The 22,676-nt window shown below is 43.4% G+C and overlaps 1 protein-coding gene across 1 annotated transcript in view; it reads right to left on the reverse strand.

Annotated features, from left to right (window-relative positions):
• Positions 1-22,676, reverse strand: part of LOC132887535 (collagen and calcium-binding EGF domain-containing protein 1-like) — a 74,402-nt gene that overhangs the window by 46,559 nt on the left and 5,167 nt on the right. The window contains exon 2 of the mRNA XM_060923003.1: positions 14,134-14,214. Coding sequence (XP_060778986.1) covers positions 14,134-14,214 — 81 coding nt within the window. The remainder of the gene's footprint in view (positions 1-14,133; positions 14,215-22,676) is intronic.

Genomic DNA, 22,676 nt, shown 5'->3' on the forward strand with positions numbered 1-22,676 from the left:
TTCCTGCCTGTCTTTAGTGTTATTTGGGGGATTTGCTTTGCCTTTTTATTCAGTATACCACCAGCAGTTCCATGTGAGAGTTTTTATGGACTTTCAACTGTTCCCTTGACTTAGACATTTCCCTTAAGTGCCATTTCTTACAGACATTTCAGACAGTGGAACCTGCAAGTTGGAGCCACTTTGATATCCTTATTTATTCTATCCATGTTCACTGGATATGAGCAATTGCTTGCTCCGATTGGCTAATCTATTACTAGGCTATCAGCTCATATACCGTGAGTAGAGAAAAACAAAATGGCGGAGTGTGTTGCTGAACCAACCAAGGATGAAATAAAAATTCTACTCGAAAACAAAACCACAAAAAAAAGCAATAAAGTATGGAATTAAAGTATTTGATGGTAAGAACATGAGCACTGTCGCCTCACAGCAAGAAGGTCCTGGGTTCGAGCCCAGCAGCCAACGAGGGCCTTTCTGTGTGGAGTTTGCATGTTCTCCCCGTGTCTGCGTGGGTTTCCTCCGGGTGCTCCGGTTTCCCCCACAGTCCAAAGACATGCAGGTTAGGTTAACTGGTGACTCTAAATTGAGCGTAGGTGTGAATGTGAGTGTGAATGGTTGTTTGTCTCTATGTATCAGCCCTGCGATGACCTGGCGACTTGTCCAGGGTGTACCCCACTTCTCGCCCATAGTCAGCTGGGATAGGCTCCAGCTTGCCTGTGACCCTGTAGAACAGGATAAGCAGCTACAGATAATGGATGGATGGATGGATGGATGGATGGATGGAAGAATTATTATTATCGCATTTTTCACAAATTGCTCCTGTCATTTCGCCGGTTTGTTCACATTCTTCATCTTTAAGCATTAAAACTTTTTGAATTTTTTTAGACTGGTTCAAAAGCTCAAAGAAGTTTGAAAATTACAGAACTGAAATGTCCAAGGAAGAATTAAATAAATGTCTAAAGCTATTCTATACCTCGGCACGACAGCAAGACGGCACTTTCTACAAAAAAAACAACAACACTAAAGTCAATTCATGCAGCCATCAGTAGGTTTTTAATAAGTCCACCTAATTGGAAATTATTTTGTCAGATGTTTTGTATAAAGTTTTAATTTATCGAATTTGCAAAAAATAAAAATGCTCTGTTTCTCAAAATCCAGTGAATGTGGATAGAATAAAATAGTTATTCCACTCAATCTTCTTGTACATGGCTTATAGCCAACTCAGTGCTTTGCGCCTCGTCGGCTATCAGCTCATGTACGACTCAGGTTCATGGAATAACTGTTAAATAGCCTCCATGACATTGCAGGTATCAATTAGATTCATTCTCAGTGTCAGTAGGAGCGCTAAACAAACTACAAACATGACCACTCAAGACTACAACAACCAAGATTCATAGCGCCCCCTATCACCGGAGTATTGAACTCAGCTGTTGATCACCACCACGCTTCTTAAACCCCTCTCAGACTCTGCTTCATTGTGAAGTATTGTTCTGTTTTCCCAGTCCATACCGAGCCTTTGTATTCTCTGCCTGATTTCTCATTTAGTGACTCTTGCTATCCTTTCCACATTTATTCTTCCTGGTTTTGTCTACATTACTCTGTTTGCTGATCGACCGACCCTCGCTCGCCTACTGACTACGATTTCTGCTTCACGACTTGGCTTTATACTGTTTGTTTGCCGCTTCTTCCTGCAAATACATCTGTAAGTGCCTGCATTCTGACACTCAGATCCAGAGAGGAAGCCTATGGTTGTCGCATGCTAGCACAAATCAACAAAATATGTAATTTGGACACGGTGCAAAAAATTTCTTTAAAAACTTTTGCAAAGTGCATGTGATTGGGTTTTTCCTTCTTTCCCCGTTTAGAATCACATGGCTCCAAATTGTATCATCACAGAGCGCAATCTGAAATCTGTCAAGCCATAAATCCCCAAAGCATCAACACCAACCCCCCCACCCCACACACATACATATATTAATGGCATTTAGCAGATGCTCTTATCCAGAGCAAAGTACAACATGCCCAGAGCAGCCTGGGGAGCACTTCAGCCATTCCTGCTGGTCCAGGGAATCAAACTAGTGACCTTTTGGTCCCAAAGCTGCTTCTCTAACCATTAAACCATGGCTTCCCACACACTTTAAACAAAAAAGTCTGGGTTTCATCTCCTCACTTCATTAATGCTACACAAACGAATAATTCACACAGTCTTCTAATCACAAGCTAAACCGTAAATCATTCCGAGCCTCAGGATCCACCGAATCTCTTCTGAGAATAAATTTGGTGCCAAAACTTCAGTCCATTTTCATTCACACTCTCTCTAACAGCACAAACAACTGCATTTCTGACTGAAGAAATAAATCCTCTCAGTCTACTTGGATTAAACATTATTCATTCTGTCCAAATCTTCCATTTGTACACGCATCCATTATTTTGAGTAAAGGCTTCCAGGATGAGAATTAAACCGTAAGACAGGAGTGTATGGTGTACTGTAGAGACAGGTGCTGTCTGAGGCCATGCTGTGATAAACAATGCAGTAAAATACCTGGCCCAGAATTCAGGACGTAAGATGATTACTCATACAAAGGTAACACAACAATAAATGCCAGAGCGGAGAAAGAATTACAGGAAATATACAACAGGACAATACATTTAAGAGCACATGCCATGAGGATTGTGCTTTAGCTAGATAGTAGTGCATTTAAAAAGCTTAATAGAGTCTCTCTCTGTTGGTTGTCATTCTTGAGGCCTTGGTGAATCTTCTCCAACCAACATGGTCCTGGGCAGCATTCCTGATCACTTCTGAACTCATCTCATGTTCATTACACAGCAGTTGAAAAATGTACTTGTTGAATTTTGAACGTCGGTCTTCCTCCTGATGTGGTCCTGTGAGTTGGAGAGAAAGTATAAAGCATACTTTGACACCAGATGGGTGGGTCTCCATAGCGAATGGCCAAGGAAGCATAATTGACAATCGATGATGAATGAAAGAGACTTTGACTCTGTTTGCCTGTAAACTTCTTCATTGGACACCTTGGCTATGACAACCTTGGTTCCAAGGTTGTCATAGCCGAGCGGTGGCAGTGGGGATAAGCTCCCACTGTCTATAAAAAAAGCTCCTCAAGGCGTGCGTCTCAAATAGCCTCTGACAACCAAGTCCAGCTCCTAGCCTGCATGTCTAGCTTAGATATAAGCCCGGTGGAACTGCTAATACTCATAGGAGAAGGGGTGGAGGCGAGTAACTGGCCCCTTAAACCGGTGCTTTAGGCAGATGGGGTTCATCAATCTGGGATGACCTCAACACTTTCTGAGGTCCTCAGAAATCTCCTTTGCTCGTGCCATGATACACTTCCACAAACGTGTTGTGAAGATCAGGCTTTGATAGATCCCTGTTCTTTAAATAAAACAGGGTGCCCACTCACACCTGATTGTCATCTCATTGATTGAAAACACCTGACTCTAATTTCACCTTCAAATTAACTGCTAATCCTAGAGGTTCACATACTTTTACCACTTACAGATATATAATATTGGATCATTTTCCTCAATTAATAAATGACCAAGTATAATATTTTTGTCTCATTTGTTTAACTGGGTTCTCTTTATCTACTTTTAGGACTTGTGTGAGGGGCGGCACGGTGGTGTAGTGGTTAGCACTGTCGCCTCACAGCAAGAAGGTCCGGGTTCGAGCCCCGTGGCCGGCGAGGGCCTTTCTGTGCGGAGTTTGCATGTTCTCCCCGTGTCCGCGTGGGTTTCCTCCGGGTGCTCCGGTTTCCCCCACAGTCCAAAGACATGCAGGTTAGGTTAATTGGTGACTCTAAATTGACCGTAGGTGTGAATGTCAGTGTGAATGGTTGTCTGTGTCTATGTGTCAGCCCTGTGATGACCTGGCGACTTGTCCAGGGTGTACCCCGCCTTTCGCCCGTAGTCAGCTGGGATAGGCTCCAGCTTGCCTGCGACCCTGTAGAACAGGATAAAGTGGCTAGAGATAATGAGATGAGATGAGGACTTGTGTGAAAATCTGTTGATGTTTTGGGTCATATTTATGCAGAAATATAGAAAATTCTAAAGGGTTCACAAACTTTCAAGCACCACTGTAGCTCCACTGGAGAGGACACTCCAGTGTCATCGCAAGATGTCGACACAACACGGGAAGTGGCAGTTACCGGTTCTAAGCTCATCCGATTGGTCTAAGAAATGAGCGCCGGGGTCACTTCTGATGGTGGGAGGGATCATCGCATCCCACTGGACAGCTACTACTCACCTCAAGCTGGGCAGCCCCCAGCCAGTAAGGTGCTGTCCCGCCATGGCCTGCTTGCTCCACTGGGTGTGTGGATCTCAGAGAGCCATCTCAAAAGGTAGGCCACAAATTCTGCACCAGGCAACTGGACTGCACAGCCACTCGCGAAGAAGCAGATGAAAACATATCTGGATGCTACACCATCGTCTCTTGTAGATGGAAGTATGCAGAGCAAGAGAGGGACAAACGGTCTTCATTCTTTATCTCAAGGATGATTCTTAACCATGCAGTTTGGAATGAATTGATCTGGTTTTCAAGCTTGTGAGCTTCTTCATGATAACCCAGGACTCACTTCCATAGAGAAAGATGCTAAGGACTGAGCTAAAGAGGTTGATCTTCATCTTTAGTTCAGCATTTGAAGACCAAAATTTCCGAAGCTTCCAAAATGCGTCCCATGCTTTCCCTTTGCAATGCCTGATATCATTTTCTGTTGAAGCAATGCAGTGGCAAACTGTTACTATTAGAGCTGGGACTTGAGCTCAGCCAAAACTTAGCCAGACACCAAAAATGCAACAGGGCAAAGGATTTTGCAAGGGATTAATGGCAGGCTGCCAGGTTGCTCCATTGTGTGTAGCTGTCGATGTTGATTTTAAAAGTAACTCAGTAAATTACAGAGGGAAATTAATACTTAAGTCTGAGTAAAAAATACTATAGTGTGGAAGCAGTGTGGAAGAAGAGTCTGGAGATAGAAATCTTAGTTTCTCAGTCTTTAGCCTGTGCTACTTGCTCTCGATAGCACTGGCTTGACTGCTTTATTGGCATTCGCTAACACTACTGATGAACACTACACTGGCTGGAAGGTGATTTCACTGTTACGCTGACGGAGCCAACTCGCAGTTAAGCTCACACTGGTCTTCGAGAAGGCCGAGGGCGATACATTTTTGGTCCCTCCCACCCATCCATCCATTATCTGTAGCCACTTATCCTGTTCTACAGGGTCGCAGGCAAGCTGGATCCCATGCCAGCTGACTATGGGCAAGAGCCGGGGTACACCCTGGATAAGTCGCCAGGTCATCGCAGGGCTGACACATAGACAACCATTCACACTCACATTCACACCTATGGTCAATTTAGAGCCACCAATTAACTTAACCTGCATGTCTTTGGACTGTGGGGGAAACCGGAACACCCGGAGGAAACCCACGTAGACACGAGGAGAACATGCACACTCCACACAGAAAGGCCCCCATCAGCTGTGAGGTTCAAACCTGGAACCTTCTTGCTGTGAGGCGACAGTGCTAACCACTACACCATCACCGTGCCGCCCCGTGAAGGAATGTGTGTTTCACTTTCATCTGTTCATCACCACAGAAAGACAGATGGCCCAAATAGTTCATCATTACCGTTTTTATTCAGAGATATGGGTGCTTCATTTGTTCCTACTGTGAGCTTTCTGGAAGATATAACACTCGGTCAAGCTGCTGAGTTTCACGCAACTCTAATTGAAACAGGATTGGAGAGCCTCTAATCAAACCATCACAGTCTACTACTTGTGACAGAGTAAAAGTGAAAGAAATGGAAAACAACCACAAAGACAAATAAAAGTGGTGAGGTCCGAGCAGTGAACCCTGTTCTTGAAAAGTTGCATAAAACACTAAAGCAATGACAGATGAACACACTGTTCAAGTTTCATGACAGCAGCTCAATGCTAAACCTTTCACATGCATTCTGAAATCTGACTGGCTGATAGCAGCCATGTCTCATCTCATCTCATTATCTCTAGCCGCTTTATCCTGTTCTACAGGGTCACAGGCAAGCTGGAGCCTATCCCAGCTGACTATGGGCGAAAGGCGGGGTACACCCTGGACAAGTCGCCAGGTCATCACAGGTGGCAGCCATGTATTTGAAGTAATTAATTTGTCATTAGAATATTACATGGGCGGCACGGTGGTGTAGTGGTTAGCGCTGTCGCCTCACAGCAAGAAGGTCCGGGTTCGAGCCCCGTGGCCAGCGAGGGCCTTTCTGTGCGGAGTTTGCATGTTCTCCCCGTGTCCACGTGGGTTTCCTCCGGGTGCTCCGGTTTCCCCCACAGTCCAAAGACATGCAGGTTAGGTTAACTGGTGACTCTAAATTGACTGTAGGTGTGAATGGTTGTCTGTGTCTACGTGTCAGCCCTGTGATGACCTGGAGACTTGTCCAGGGTGTACCCCGCCTTTCGCCCGTAGTCAGCTGGGATAGGCTCCAGCTTGCCTGCGACCCTGTAGAACAGGATAAAGCGGCTAGAGATAATGAGATGAGATAAGAATTTTATATACATATGAGGAGAAATATGGAATACACCAAATTTCAGCTCAATCAGACTTGCACTATCCAAGGAACAGTTATTTTAACATAATCTTTAGACTTATGGGTGACTGCGTCTAAGACTCTGCTGAAATGGCTGTCCTGAAGTGGCTTTCAAATTTCATGTGAAACTAAGCAAACACTGATGAGAAGAAGAAAAAAGAGAAGGTGGAGATGAAGAATAAGAAGGCATAGGGGGAGGAGGAGGACAAGGAGCAGGAGGACAAAAAGGAGAAGAATGAGGAGGAGAAGAAGAAGAATGAGGAGAAGGAGGACAAGCAGGAGGACAAGAAGGAGGATGAGGAGGAGAAGAAGGAGGAGGAGGAGGCGAAGGAGGAGGAGAAGGACAAGAAGAAGAAGAACCAGGAGGAGGAGGACAAGAAGGAGAAGAAGGAGGAGGAGGGCAAGAAGAAGAAGAAGAAGGAGAGCCATGACAAAAACTAGAGGTTTCCAATCACTAGCGCTTGGACCCCTAAACCCCCCACCCAGCCCACCTCATACTCTCTAACGTATCAAAGTGTCATGGATTAAACGGTAAATAACCCGTGCTGGCATTAACCCTGACAGTAAACAGATACTCCTCTCCGCCAGACTCCTACATCACTGCTAAATACTCACTAATGTACCACTTGGCCTGAAGTAGAGATGAAGGTTTGATGGCATGAGAGAAATAAATGAGGTCGTGGCTTTGAGGCGTCTGTTTTTGCTCTCGACTCTGAAATGGGATTTGTTACAGATGGTATCTGGAGCTTGAAATATCAACAGTCTCTTTAAGTTGACTTCAGTGTAGTCATATACGCTTAAGAGCAGGATATAATATCATCTTGGCTATAACCTTGGACAACACGAGTCGCTTTTCGGGAACACTAAACTTTACAAGAAGCTGATATTTATAGTGCTACATGACACAAACATAAGCTACATAAGCCTTTAATGACAACTGACATAAAACTACGTAATCTTTAATAAAGGATAACATGAATCAGCCCAGAAAATATATATACCCCATTCCCACTTACAATGAAAACCATACATTTTCTGTTATTATGTAGTAATGGTGTCCTGTCAGAACGGGAGCAAAACGGCAAAGTCAAAATGTTAATCTTCGTCTTGTTGACCGAGTAACATTTATGGAAATCTTTTGTTACGGCTGCAGTGGGAATTAGAACAGTCAGATTTATGTGTTGGGATGGTCATGTTGTTGACATAAATAATGTAGTGATATTGCGATGGCACTATTCATACTCAAAACAAGAAGAAAATGTCAGTAGATACAGTGGGAGCACCGTATCGGCAGGGGAAACGTTCCAAGATCTAACATGGATAGCCGAGACCGCAGATTGGAGTGATCCTTATATAAAGCTTGTTTTTCATGAATGATAAAGTTTCATTTATAAACTAGACACAATATGACATCAAGAACAATAACTCATAATAAAATACTATCGACACAGGGTAATGAAAGCAACAAAAACACCAGGCATGAAAACATGACAGTGGAAAACAATGCACATCAGCATGGAAAATACAGACAAACGCAAGACAGCCGGGGTTTAAAGGTAGACTGCCTTTCAGATTTTTCAAGTATAGGTCATAAAAAAATTTTCCCCAACACCCAATTATTTTGTTTAGTGGACCGAAAGCTACCGAACTCGAATCACAGACTTCCAATTTTATTAGATTTTGTAAAATAAAACAATTAATGAATTGAAGGCCACGTGGCTCTAAATTCTCTGCTATTTTTTCCTGCTTCACCAAGACCCAATATAAGATACTACATCATGCATCATGTGGTGGACTTTCCCCATTCGAAGGCATTGTGGGATACAAATTTGAAACAGCAGAGAAAAATGGAGGACGCGAGTGTGCGAATGAAACGTGAAAGACCGACTACAGTAATGGAAAGAAAGCGAGAAGAAAAGACGTTATGTTATATACAAAGGAAAGGAAACGCAGGACCAAACTAATAAATATCGGTGCTCAGCGAGCACCTCGGTGTGATCAGCTGTTCGTTTAGTGACAGAATGATGGAACGGTCAGTGCACACTCAAAGGTAAACCTGCACACACACACACATGGACTTCCTCTGTCTGTTTGACTGTGCGAAGCGAGTGATTTCATGCACATTATTTGCTTTAATATCCTCAAATTAAATAACAATAATAAGAGTGAGACAGTGAGAGAGAGACAGAGAGAGAGACAGAATAAGAGTGAGACAGTGAGAGAGAGACTGAAATAGAGACAGTGAGATAGACGGAGACAGAATAAGAGTGAGAGAGAAAGAGAGAGAGAGAGAGAGAGACAGTGAGATAGACAGAGATAGAGATAGAATAAGAGCAAGAGCCAGTGAGAGAGACATAGTGAGAGAGAGAGATAGACAGAAATAGAGGCAGAATAAGAGTGAGACACTGAGAGACAAATAGAGACATTGTGAGAAAGGGACAGACAGTGTGAGACAGACAGAGATACAGACGGAATAAGAGACCGTGAGAGACTGAAATAGAGACAGTGAGATAGACAGTGATAGAGAGAGCAAGAGAGAGACAGAGAGAGAGATAGAGACAGAATAAGAGTGAGACAGTGAGAGAGAGAGATAGAATAAGAGCAAGACAGTGAGAGAGAGAGAGACCGTGAGATAGACAGAGATAGAGACAGAATAAGAGTGAGGCACTGAGAAAGACAGAAATAGAGACAGCGAGAGAGAGACAATGAGAGAGATAGAGAGACAGAATAAGAGTGAGACACAGAGAGACAGATATAGAGACAGTGAGAGAGAGACAGAGACAGACAGTGAGATAGACAGAGATAGAGACAGACGTTATGTTATTTACGAAGGAAAGGAAATGCAGGACCAAACTAATAAATATCGGCGCTCAGCGAGCACCTCGGTGTGATCAGCTCTTCGTTTAGTGACAGAATGATGGAACTGTCAGTGCACGCTCAAAGGGAAACCTGCGCATGCGCACACACACACACGGACTTCCTCTGTCTGCTTGACTGCGCGAAGTGAGCGATTTCATGCACATTAATTGCTTTAATCCCCTCAAATTAAATAAATTCCCAGCCACAGAACAGAATGGCCTGATATTTTGTGAGATATTACAGAAATAAACAGATATCACAATGACCACATTTCAGAGGGAACTAAATTTCACAGGTTTTATGAAAAAGCGAAAGCAGGTGTGCATCGTGGTGCGCTGCATTCTGAGGGGTCATGCTTGAGCAACTCAGCGGATACAGCGGTGCCAGTGTATGAACAAAAATGCTATAAATAGCCTGTTATTATGCAGCATTTCGTCAAATGTACCACTAAAAAGGATATGATTTTTCACCGAATTATACTTTGAAACCCTTTCACCACTCCCATGACACATTTACAGCACGCGTCCAGATTTCTATTTTTCAGTCTATTAAGTTCACTATACATACTCAAAAATAAGGAGGAATGTGAAGCACTTTAGACATTTCCAAGGGAAAAACTTTCAAATCTATTTCAAATTTATGTCCAAGTTTTCAAGACTTCTTTCACACTCTTTTATTAAAGAAAGTGTCAACTAGTGTACATGTTTCTCATCTCATTTCATTATCTGTAGCCACTTTATCCTGTTCTACAGGGTCGCAGGCAAGCTGAAGCCTATCCCAGCTGACTACGGGTGAAAGGCGGGGTACACCCTGGACAAGTCGCCAGGTCATCACAGGGCTGACACATAGACACAGACAACCATTCACACTCACATTCACACCTACGCTCAATTTAGAGTCACCAGTTAACCTAACCTGCATGTCTTTGGACTTTGGGGGAAACCGGAGCGCCCGGAGGAAACCCACGCGGACACGGGGAGAACATGCAAACTCCACACAGAAAGGCCCTCGCCGGCCACGGGGCTCGAACCCGGACCTTCTTGCTGTGAGGCGACAGCGCTAACCACTACACCACCGTGCCGCCCGTGTATATGTTTATCATAAATTAATAATTACTATATCACTTGTTCCTAATAATAAAATAAAACTTCTGTTGTATCACTTTTAGTAATATCTATTGGTATGCTAATGACACCCGACATCTGCAATACACTGCTATATACACTCACCGGCCACTTTATTAGGAACACCCATACATACATCCACCTGCTGTTTGATGCCGTTCTCTACTCAGCCGATCCCTTGTGTGACAGCAGCACGATGCATCAAATCATACAGATACAAATCAAGAGCTTCAGTTAATGTTCACACATCTCAAAGTGTGACTTTCTTTCACTGTGGCACAGGCTTGTAGTACTCGAGTCCGACTCATGCCCTAATTTTAAGGACTCGTGACTCGACTTGGACTTGAGCATTGATGACTCGGACTTGGACTCGCGCAATAACTGCATTTGGACTCGTAAATTGGAGACTCGGACTCGGACTTTTTCTTTATTTTTTTGTCTCATTTCATCTCATGGCGGCACGGTGGTGTAGTGGTTAGCGCTGTCGCCTCACAGCAAGAAGGTCCTGGGTTCGAACCCCGGGTCCGGCGAGGGCCTTTCTGTGTGGAGTTTGCATGTTCTCCCCGTGTCCGCGTGGGTTTCCTCCGGGTGCTCCGGTTTCCCCCACAGTCCAAAGACATGCAGGTTAGGTTAACTGGTGACTCTAAATTGACCGTAGGTGTGAATGTGAGTGTGAATGGTTGTCTGTGTCTATGTGTCAGCCCTGTGATGACCTGGCGACTTGTCCAGGGTGTACCCCGCCTTTCGCCCGTAGTCAGCTGGGATAGGCTCCAGCTTGCCTGCGACCCTGTAGAAGGATAAAGCGGCTAGAGATAATGAGATGAGATGAGATTTCGAACCCGGACCTTCTTGCTGTGAGGCGACAGCGCTAACCACTACACCACCGTGCCGCCCTTTATTTTTTTGTGACATGCTATGATAATTCATCTCATCTCATTATCTCTAGCCGCTTTATCCTTCTACAGGGTCGCAGGCAAGCTGGAGCCTATCCCAGCTGACTATGGGCGAAAGGCGGGGTACACCCTGGACAAGTCGCCAGGTCATCACAGGGCTGACACATAGACACAGACAACCATTCACACTCACATTCACACCTACGGTCAATTTTAGAGTCACCAGTTAACCTAACCTGCATGTCTTTGGACTGTGGGGGAAACCGGAGCACCCGGAGGAAACCCACGCAGACACGGGGAGAACATGCAAACTCCGCACAGAAAGGCCCTCGCCGGCCCCGGGGCTCGAACCCAGGACCTTCTTGCTGTGAGGCGACAGCGCTAACCACTACACCACCGTGCCGCCAGCTATGATAATTTTCACAAGATATTTATATCTACATAAATGTTTGTACTAATTTCGTGTAAGAGTGTCACACCTGCGTGCCTTGGCGTGCGCATTAGATAGACTCTCGGGCGCTCTGGAAAACGTGTGCGCATCAAGCAGACTATTGCGTGTGCATACTGTAAACGACTCACAACTGCACTGGATTAAGGTCCAATCAGTTGTCCAATATAAAAACTGTGAAAACATACTTACTTTGCGAAGTATTGAGTTGCATTGCTGATACATTTCCAAGTCTTATTTCCTTGTTTGGTTTCCTGATCCCTGATTTCCTGTTTCTCATCTGTGATTCTGCCGAGTCTACGATAGCCTGTTTGTGCCTCGCTCGACCTATCGCCTGTTTCACTGTTTTGCCTGCCATTCTGGATTGTTTACCGTCCTCACTTGTATTAATAAACACACCTTCTGCACTTACATCCGTCTCCCAACCATCTCTGACAGAATACTTCACACTCCCTGATAAAGAGAAGCACATTCACCTGTTCATACGGCATGTTCAGGAACAAACTAATGTTAATGGTGCTGAAACAGCTACCTTCAAATGGTGCAGTTGGAGTCTCGGACTTGGACTCGACCCGAAATTTTTTTAGTGACTTGGATTTGACTTGGACTTGAACACTGGGGATTCGAGACTGGACTCGGATTCGAGGTTTAGTGACTCGACTAGAACAATGCTGTGGCATGGGTGTTGGTTTGAGCCAGATGGACTGGTTTGAGTATTCCAGAAACTGCTGATCTCCTGGGGTTTTCACACACAAACAACAGTGTCTAGAGTTTACACAGACAGAATGGTGCGAAAAACAAAAAACATCGAGTGAGTGAGTGAGTGAGTGAGTGAGTGAGTGAGTGAGTGAGGGACAGTTCTGTGGGTGGAAACAAACGCCCTGTTGATACAAGAGGTCAGAGGAAAATGGTCAGATTGATTCGATCTTTTTTGCCAGGAAGGATATAGTAACTCATAGCAACTCTTTACAACCGTGATGAGCAGAAAAGCATCTCAGCATGCAACAGAAAACAGAAGAACGCATTGGGTTTCAGTCCTGCAGCCAAGAACAGGGATCTAACGCTACGTTCACACTGCAAGGCTTAATGCTCAATTCCGATTTTTTTGTGAGGTCGTTCACATTAACAAATATATGCGACTTGTATGTGATCCTCAGTATGAACGAAAAGCGACCTAAAAGTGTTCCGCATGCGCACTGCAGGATACGACGACGTCACACGCAGTGAGCATGGCCAGTGTTTACGGAAGTAAAACCACCCGGTTGCGGTATGACTCATCCAATCTAGCTTGAATAGCTGCATCCCCCCAAATGGAAATCAGCTCCCTAACCTCTGTGTCCTTCCATTGAGAAAATTCAGAACCTTCACAGCCCGAAGCGTCCCTCGCATTGATGTCATGCGCAGGGGCGCAGATACGTTTTTTGAACTGGGAGGGACAAAAAACTGGGGGGGACAAAGCTGCCAGCAAACCAACCCCAACCCCGATATGCCTGTCAAACTTGTTGTTAGTAACCATAGCAACCAAGCTCGAGCTCGCAACCTGTGCAGTCTGCGCAGCTCAACCAACCGAATATCAGTCTTTGTTTTGTTTTATGTGAGTTGTTGCAACTATGTATACACTGCTGTGCACCTCAATAAACCGAATGGTAATTAGTCTTTTGATTTTTCCGTGAGGTTTGCCTTATGCAAAGAAAGACAGCATAGACGTTTTTTCCTCCCTATAAGTGGGGGGGACCGAACGAGGTGAATTTAAATATGACTCGTCCCACCCTCTATCTGCGCCCGTGATTATGCGCCATGTTGTTGTAACTTTTTTGAGAGACCCGCCGCCTACTTCAGCGCAGAATAGTGACGTTTGTGGCTTGTTGATGACGTGTAAGTCGGATGAATGCGACCTGGCGGTTCAGACTGAAGTCGCATATGAAAAGAGCGGATAGGAATCTCAATTAGGACCACATATCCAAACGGCCTGGGTCGGATTTGAAAAAATCGGATCTGTGTCGTTCATACTGTCAATAAAAGATCGGATACAGGTCACATATGGGCGAAAAGATCGGATTTGAGTCACTTCAGCCTGCAGTGTGAACGTAGCCTTAGAATCAAGAACAAGTTCCTATTAAAGTGGCTGGCGAGTGTACAATAACATAAGATAGATCGTACAGTAATTCTCCTTTAATAGTTTGTATGCATGACTGTATGCCATGTAACGTGATTAAGATCAGATCTTACCTGAGGCATGTGCTGCTCTGTCCTCCTGCTTTGATACACGGGTACTCCACTGTCACAATCTTATTATCAGGACACTCTTCTCTGTAATATAATATACACACATCATCATCATATATAGCTGTGGAGAGAAGTTTACATACAGTGACATGAATGTCATTACCTCCGCCAAGGAGGTTATGTTTTCGGTAGCGTTGGTTTGTTTGTTTGTTTTTTGTTTGTTTGTTTGTTGGTTTGTCTGTTAGCAACATTACTGAAAAAGTAATGAACGGATTGCTCTGAAATTTTTTCCAGAGGTGTGACTGGGCACAAGTAACAATCCATTAAATTTTGTCGGTGATCCGGATCACCTTCTGGATCCCAGATTTTTTTAAAGGATTAATTTTTTCCCCATTGAAATGAATGGGCGCACGATGCAAAAAACAGCTTTTTCCTTCTGTAGGCCAAACCGTAAGGTGTAAAGTCATGAAACTTGGTACACTGATAGAGGAGTGGACCCTGATTGATTTCATCAAGTTTCATGTTGGTACGTCTTACGCTCTAGCGCCACCAACTGATCACAGTCTTACATGCGTTCATGCACGTAACTTTTGAGCCGTATGTCTGATTTTGTTGGTTTGTCTGGTGCCGTTGGAATCCTTGGAGCTAGACGATTCCAACGCACCCTATGACGTCATTCTCCGCCTAATTAGATTTTCCGCCATTTTGAATTTTGTCCAAAGTGAAGGTAGAGTGATCCTGGCCGCATGTTTTGTCCGATCATCACGAAACTTGGCACACATGATCTCCAGTCCATACCTAATGAATGATATTCGTTTCACTCTCATACGTCGAAGCGTTCGCCCGTGGCAGCCAATCAAAATCGATGGCGAAGCCACCAAACAGGAAATGAGCTCATATCACGGAAACGCTTTGACGTATCAAGACCATATTTAGTGGCATGTCTTTGGACACCATCCAAACTACCCTCATCAAATATAGTGTCATTTGGCCACTAGGGGGCGTCACAATTAGCAAAAACATATTTTGGCTCATATCTCAGAAATGCTTTGACGTATCAAGACCATATTTGTTGAGATGACTTTGGGTACCAGTTCATGTACCCTCATCAAATTTGGTGTCATTTGGCCACTAGGGGGCGCCACAATGAGCAAAAACGTGTTTTGGGTCATATCTCTTTACGGATTTAGAATTGGATCTACATTTTCATGTTAGTGCTGCTCTGGGATGTCCCTGTAAAGAACCTTGCCAGCCTGTCATCTCCGTATGAGAATCCACCTTGTGTCTTGGCCAAACTTTCACATGTTGACACAAAACTTGTCATGTGGGCATGCAGTCGCCTCTCTTGCCGGGTCGCCATGGAGGCGCACCTGAGCAAGCACACTTTCGCATTTTCTCCGGAAAGGCATTCTAGTTATTATTATTACCTTCACCAAGGAGGTTATGTTTTTGGTAGCGTTGGTTTGTTTGTTTGTTTGTCTGTTAGCAACATTACGGAAAAAGTAATGAACAGATTGCTCTGAAATTTTTTCCAGAGGTGTGACTGGGCACAAGTAACAATCCATTAAATTTTGGCGGTGATCCGGATCACCTTCTGGATCCCGGATTTTTTTAAAGGATTCTTGGCGGAGGTCTGCGCTCTCTGCGTGCTTTTCTAGTCTTGGATATGAATCTCATGGCAATATTTGTGTTTTCAGTAATTTCTTTGAACTGTTCTTTTTCTGTGGCAGAATGATTGTACAGCATACAGCTTTAATTAAAAAAACACTAGAATTTGGTGCACAAGTTTTAATTTTCTTTGGGTTTTCTGAAATCAACACAGGGTCAAAATTACACATATAGGGTCAAAAATTTACATATGCTCATTTAGGTTATTAATTCAGAGGTGCTGAAACTTTCAAAATGTCTCTTATCTTGCCAAGGCCGAGGTCTCTTAACTTCCTGTAAGTGATCATGATTGACTACAGCTGGTAGCTTCTCTGTGCCTTCATAAAAAGGGTTTGTTTACAGCACTCATTGGATTGACCAACACACAGTAAAATGGGAAAGTCCAAGGAGCTCAGTGCAGATCTGAGAAAGAGGATCGCAGATGTACACAACTCCGGAATGTCTCTTGGAGCCATTTCTAAACTGCAAATTCCAAGATCAGTTCAAACAATTGTATTCAAGTTATTGTGAGATGTAGTCACTTTGCCAAGCCACTTTGCTTCAAGAAAACCCAAATGGTCACCCTCAGCTGAAAGGAAATTGGTTTGGATGGTCAGGAACAACCTGGGAACCACCATGGCACAGCCCTGCCATGAACTGGAAGCTAATGGATCACTGTCTACAGTTCAGATCACCATGGACTAAGAGGCTGCTATCCAAGAAATAACCCCTTGCTCCAAAATTGACACCTTCAAGCTTAACTAAAGTTTGAAGCTGACCACATGGACAAAGAAAAAGCCTTCTGTGTATGGTCAGATGAGACAAAGCTTGAGTTGTTTGGCCACAATGACCACCATGTACAGAGGGACACTGTACCAGCTGGTGGTGGTGGTAGGATCATCATGCTCTGGGGCTGTTTTGCTGCCAGTGGAACTGGTTCATTGCACAAAGTGGATGGAATAATGAAGAAGGAGGACTACCTCAGAATTCTTCAGCATAAACCATCAGAAACTTGAGCATGACTTGGGAGTCACAACAGGACAATGAACCCAAATATGCATCAGAGCTGGTTGTGGAGGATAAAGCAGGCTAACATTAAGCTTAAAACAAGTCCTGACTTCAACCCTATTGAAAATATATGGATTGTGCTTATAAGTCGAGTCCATGACAAGAAAAAAAAATTAATTGAACTCTACCAGTTCTACCATGAAGAGTCGTGAAATATCCAACCAGAATTCTGCCAGAAGCTTGTTCATGGGAAACAAAAATGTTTGGTCAAGGTGAATCTTGCGAAGAGACATTTTTACCCAAATATTAGGGGTGCTGTATGTATGTTTTTTACCTGTATGTGTAATTTTGATCTTGTGTTGATTCCAGAAAACCCAAAGAAAATTAAAACTTGTGCACCAAATTCTAGTGGTTTTTTTGTTTGTTTTTTGTTTGTTTTAAATTAAAGATGTATGCTGTACATTCTGCCACAGAAAAAAAACCATCCATCCATTATCTGTAGCTGCTCATCCTGTGCAGGGTTGCAGGCAAGCTGGAGCCTATCCCAGCTGACTACGGGCAAGAGGCGGGGTACACCCTGGACAAGTCGCTAGATCATCACAGGGCTGACACACAGAGACAAACAACCATTCACACTCACATTCACACCTACAGTCAATTTAGAGCCACCAATTAGCCTAACCTGCATGTCTTTGGACTGTGGGGGAAACCGGAGCACCCGGAAGAAACCCACACAGGCATGGGGAGAACATGCAAACTCCACACAGAAAGGCCCTCGCCGGCCCCGGGGCTCGAACCCAGGACCTTCTTGCTGTGAGGCAACAACGCTAACCACTACACCATGCCACCTCTGTTTGTTTACATGATAATAAATTCCAAAGATATTCCAAGAAATAGGAAATAAACAACTGTCCTGTCCAGTTTCACAACCAAAAGAACAAACATTATACAGTATGTCATTATTTCTCCATTTCTACATGGTCCATCAACTACACTGATGTTAAAATGTCATTTTTTGGTAAGACCTCATGACGCAGGTGTGACCAACCAGGATATCTGCTGTTTGTTAATTAGCTCTAGCGAATATAAACACAAACACATACATATGTAAAATCTGTATTTTTATTATTTAAGATTGTTTGGACCCACTCGTGGCGGCACGGTGGTGTAGTGGTTAGCGCTGCCGCCTCACAGCAAGAAGGTCCGGGTTCGAGCCCCATGGCCGGCGAGGGCCTTTCTGTGTGGAGTTTGCATGTTCTCCCCGTGTCCACGTAGGTTTCCTCCGGGTGCTCCGGTTTCCCCCACAGTCCAAAGACATGCAGGTTAGGTTAACTGGTGACTCTAAATTGACCGTAGGTGTGAGTGTGAATGGTTGTCTGTGTCAGCCCTGTGATGACCTGGCGACTTGTCCAGGGTGTACCCCGCCTTTCGCCCGTAGTCAGCTGGGATAGGCTCCAGCTTGCCTGCGACCCTGTAGAACAGGATAAAGTGGCTAGAGATAATGAGATGAGATGAGATGGACCCACTCATTATGCACCTTATTCCATGGGTTAAAACTTTTCCAGTTGCTTTTCTCTTTTGGCCTCGGCTCCATCCCTCTCCTCTCCATGACTGTTATGCAGTATGCACTGTTTCAGGAAGGTGAAAGAAATAAAAGCCCTGATCTGTTTGTGCTGAACTGCTGAAGCTGAACTCAAGGACCTCAAGAGGGATGATGTTTGTCCCACCAGCTGGATCCTCTGGAGCCCAGTTGGGCCGTGAGCATCTCTCTAACTCTCTTATCTCTCCTGTGCTCAGACTGTATAAATAGAAAATAATCCTTGGAGGTTAGAGACTGCTGATGGTGATCAAAAGAAGTGTTCAGGTGATGGCTGTTCTTTCTGCTAAATAAAAGTCTCCTTACAGAAAACTTCACCATTTTAATTAGTACACGTGTATTTTTAACAGCTTATATGGAGCATCTGCCATAAACGTCTCTGTGTTTAAGGAAGTCGTTACTATATAAACGTGTAAGAAGTGCTGTTGTAGGATATTAATCAACATTTTCTGACCAATGGTAATCAAGAGAGTTGTGTTAGAATGCAACTTAACTAGCTTTCAAATGTATTTACCAATAGAGACAGAAAAAGGGAAAGAGACAAAGACACAGTGAGAGAGATATAGTGAGATAGAGAGAGACACAGAATAAGAGCAAGAGAGAGAGAGACAGAATAAGAGTGAGGCACTGAGAGAGACAGAAATAGAGACAGAATAAGAGTGAGAGAGACAGAAATAGAGACAGTGAGAGAGACAGTGAGACAGACAGAGATAGAGACAGAATAAGAGCAAGACAATGAGAGAGAGACAGACAGAGAGATAGTGAGATAGAGACAGAATAAGAGCAAAACAGAGAGAGAAATAGAGACAGTGAAAGATAGACAGAGATAGAGACAGAATAAGAGTAAGACATTGAGAGAGACAGAAATAGAGAGTGGGAGACAGTAGGAGAGAGAGACAGAGAGAGAGAGTGAGTGAGAGTGTATATGTGTGTGTGTCTGTGTGTGTGTGTGTGTGTGAGAGAGAGAGAGAGAGAGAGAGAGATAGAGAGAGGTTAGACAAGTTCCATACGCTAATCTTGGACTGTTTTGCTTTTGGACTGCAGACTTTGGGAATGTTGAGAGAATGTAAAATGGTTCAAACTGCCAGGACGAAACATCAAAGCTAATACCAGCGATGCAGGGGAGGACTGGTGGGATTAAAGAGCACAGCATATCCATCTGCTACGCTGTGAAAGCCTTCCGTTTCATTTTTAGAAAGAGAAGCCGTTTATTCATACCACACTCACTTATTGGATCGTATCAGTGCTATGATTCATCCAAACACTCAGAGAGTCTCATCTGGAGCATCTGACATCACTCAGGACGATCACAGCACACAACTTAGAAATTAATCAGAGGCACTCATTTCAATACTTCAGCCCTCTGCAACCTATCAGCATTACAAAGACAAATATTTTCAGAATGATGAATGAGCAGGATGTTATTCAGAACGATTTCACAACACTACATAGCAGGCAGACTGCATCACATCACCCTGCTGTTGATTATTTACCAATAACAGCACATGCTGAAGTGGTTTATTCCCCTTGAACCACAGTAATACTCAAAAGCTCCTTTTTGTAATATATAAAGTGGTGCTTGAACGTTTGTGAACCCTTTATAATTTTCTATATTTCTGCATAAATATGACCTAAAACATCATCAGATTTTCACACAAGTCCTAAAAGTAGATAAAGAGAACCCAGTTAAACAAATGAGACAAAAATATTAGACTTGGTCATTTATTTATTGAGGAAAATGTTCCAATATTACATATCTGTGAGTGGCAAAAATATGTGAACCTCTAGTGTGGCTGCCCACTGCTCTGCGTGTGAGTGTGTGTTCACTGCTTCAGATGGGGTAAATGCAGAGGATGAATCTCACTGTGCTTGAAGTGTGCATGTGACAAATAAAGGTTTCTTCTTCTGCACCTGTTCTTGATTAGAGTGCAATCACAGCACAGACATATAAGGACTCTCAGTAACACAGACTTTGAAGTACAACCCCGATTCCAAAAAAGTTGGGACAAAGTACAAATTGTAAATAAAAACAGAATGCAATAATTTACAAATCTCAAAAACTGATACTGTATTCACAATAGAACATAGACAACATATCAAATGTCGAAAGTGAGACATTTTGAAATTTCATGCCAAATATTGGCTCATTTAAAATTTCATGACAGCAACACATCTCAAAAAAGTTGGGACAGGGGCAATAAGAGGCTGGAAAAGTTAAAGGTACAAAAAAGGAACAGCTGGAGGACCAAATTGCAACTCATTAGGTCAATTGGCAATAGGTCATTAACATGACTGGGTATAAAAAGAGCATCTTGGAGTGGCAGCGGCTCTCAGAAGTAAAGATGGGAAGAGGATCACCAATCCCCCTAATTCTGCGCCGACAAATAGTGGAGCAATATCAGAAAGGAGTTCGACAGTGTAAGATTGCAAAGAGTGTGAACATATCATCATCTACAGTGCATAATATCATCAAAAGGTTCAGAGAATCTGGAAGAATCTCTGTGCGTAAGGGTCAAGGCCGGAAAACCATACTGGGTGCCCGTGATCTTCGGGCCCTTAGGCGGCACTGCATCACATACAGGCATGCTTCTGTATTGGAAATCACAAAATGGGCTCAGGAGTATTTCCAGAGAACATTATCTGTGAACACAATTCACTGTGCCATCCGCCGTTGCCAGCTAAAACTCTATAGTTCAAAGAAGAAGCTGTATCTAAACATGATCCAAAAGCGCAGACGTCTTCTCTGGGCCAAGGCTCATTTAAAATGGACTGTGGCAAAGTGGAAAACTGTTCTGTGCTCAGACGAATCAAAATTTGAAGTTCTTTATGGAAATCAGGGACGCCGTGTCATTCGGACTAAAGAGGAGAAGGACGACCCAAGTTGTTATCAGCGCTCAGTTCAGAAGCCTGCATCTCTGATGGTATGGGGTTGCATTAGTGCGTGTGGCATGGGCAGCTTACACATCTGGAAAGACACCATCAATGCTGAAAGGTATATCCAGGTTCTAGAGCAACATATGCTCCCATCCAGACGACGTCTCTTTCAGGGAAGACCTTGCATTTTCCAACATGACAATGCCAAACCATATACTGCATCAATTACAGCATCATGGCTGCGTAGAAGAAGGGTCCGGGTACTGAACTGGCCAGCCTGCAGTCCAGATCTTTCACCCATAGAAAACATTTGGCGCATCATAAAACAGAAGATACGACAAAAAAGACCTAAGACAGTTGAGCAACTAGAATCCTACATTAGACAAGAATGGGTTAACATTCCTATCCCTAAACTTGAGCAACTTGTCTCCTCAGTCCCCAGACGTTTACAGACTGTTGTAAAGAGAAAAGGGGATGTCTCACAGTGGTAAACATGGCCTTGTCCCAACTTTTTTGAGATGTGTTGTTGTCATGAAATTTAAAATCACCTAATTTTTCTCTTTAAATGATACATTTTCTCAGTTTAAACATTTGATATGTCATCTATGTTCTATTCTGAATAAAATATGGAATTTTGAAACTTTCACATCATTGCATACCAAGCCTTGTATTTTGTATCACTTTTCTGGTTTTGACCCTGTGTTTTTGTACCGTGTGTATTGTATTCCCTCTGATATCCTGTCTGTGCCTCACTCTACCACTGCCTGTTTTTCAACTCTGCCTCCATTTGTCTCCGTTCTGGATTCGATCTCCTAGCATGCTTTCAATAAAACTCTTCCTGCGATTACATCCATATATCGCCCTTACATGACAGAAACTGTAAACTGTCCAACAAGCTGGTGGACTAATAAAACTGTTTTAACTAGTTATATGAAACTGTCATGATTTTTTTTTCATAAAATTTTACATTAGTTTTTAAAAAGCAAATTAAAAACTAGATAAAGACTGTGACTAAAGTCACAGTAATTTGCGCTAGCTGTTACAAACCGGGACATCTGGTCACCATACCCTATAGATCCAGAACAGTAAGAGATACAAAATGACGCTTAGTGAGGAAAAGTTGCACCCTGCCACCCTGAACAAAATTTAAAAAAAAAAACTGATTGAAAAAATCATGAAAATTGGCAGTTATAAGTGATTGAAAAAAAAATCCCATTTTTCATGGATCATTCCGGATCAGTGATCCAGATCAGCACCAAAAGTCATAGCAACGTAATTCAGCCCAGAGGTATTCTTCATGTGATGATTGGTTCATTTGGTGATGATTGGTTGAAAACTAAGGGAGAAATAGTGTCCTAAAACCTAAAAACATTAGAATAATAATAATAAGAAGAAGAAAGTCGAAAGATCCTGAGTGAGA

This window comes from Neoarius graeffei, chromosome 6 (genome assembly GCF_027579695.1).
Source record: "Neoarius graeffei isolate fNeoGra1 chromosome 6, fNeoGra1.pri, whole genome shotgun sequence".
Lineage (NCBI taxonomy): Eukaryota > Metazoa > Chordata > Actinopteri > Siluriformes > Ariidae > Neoarius > Neoarius graeffei.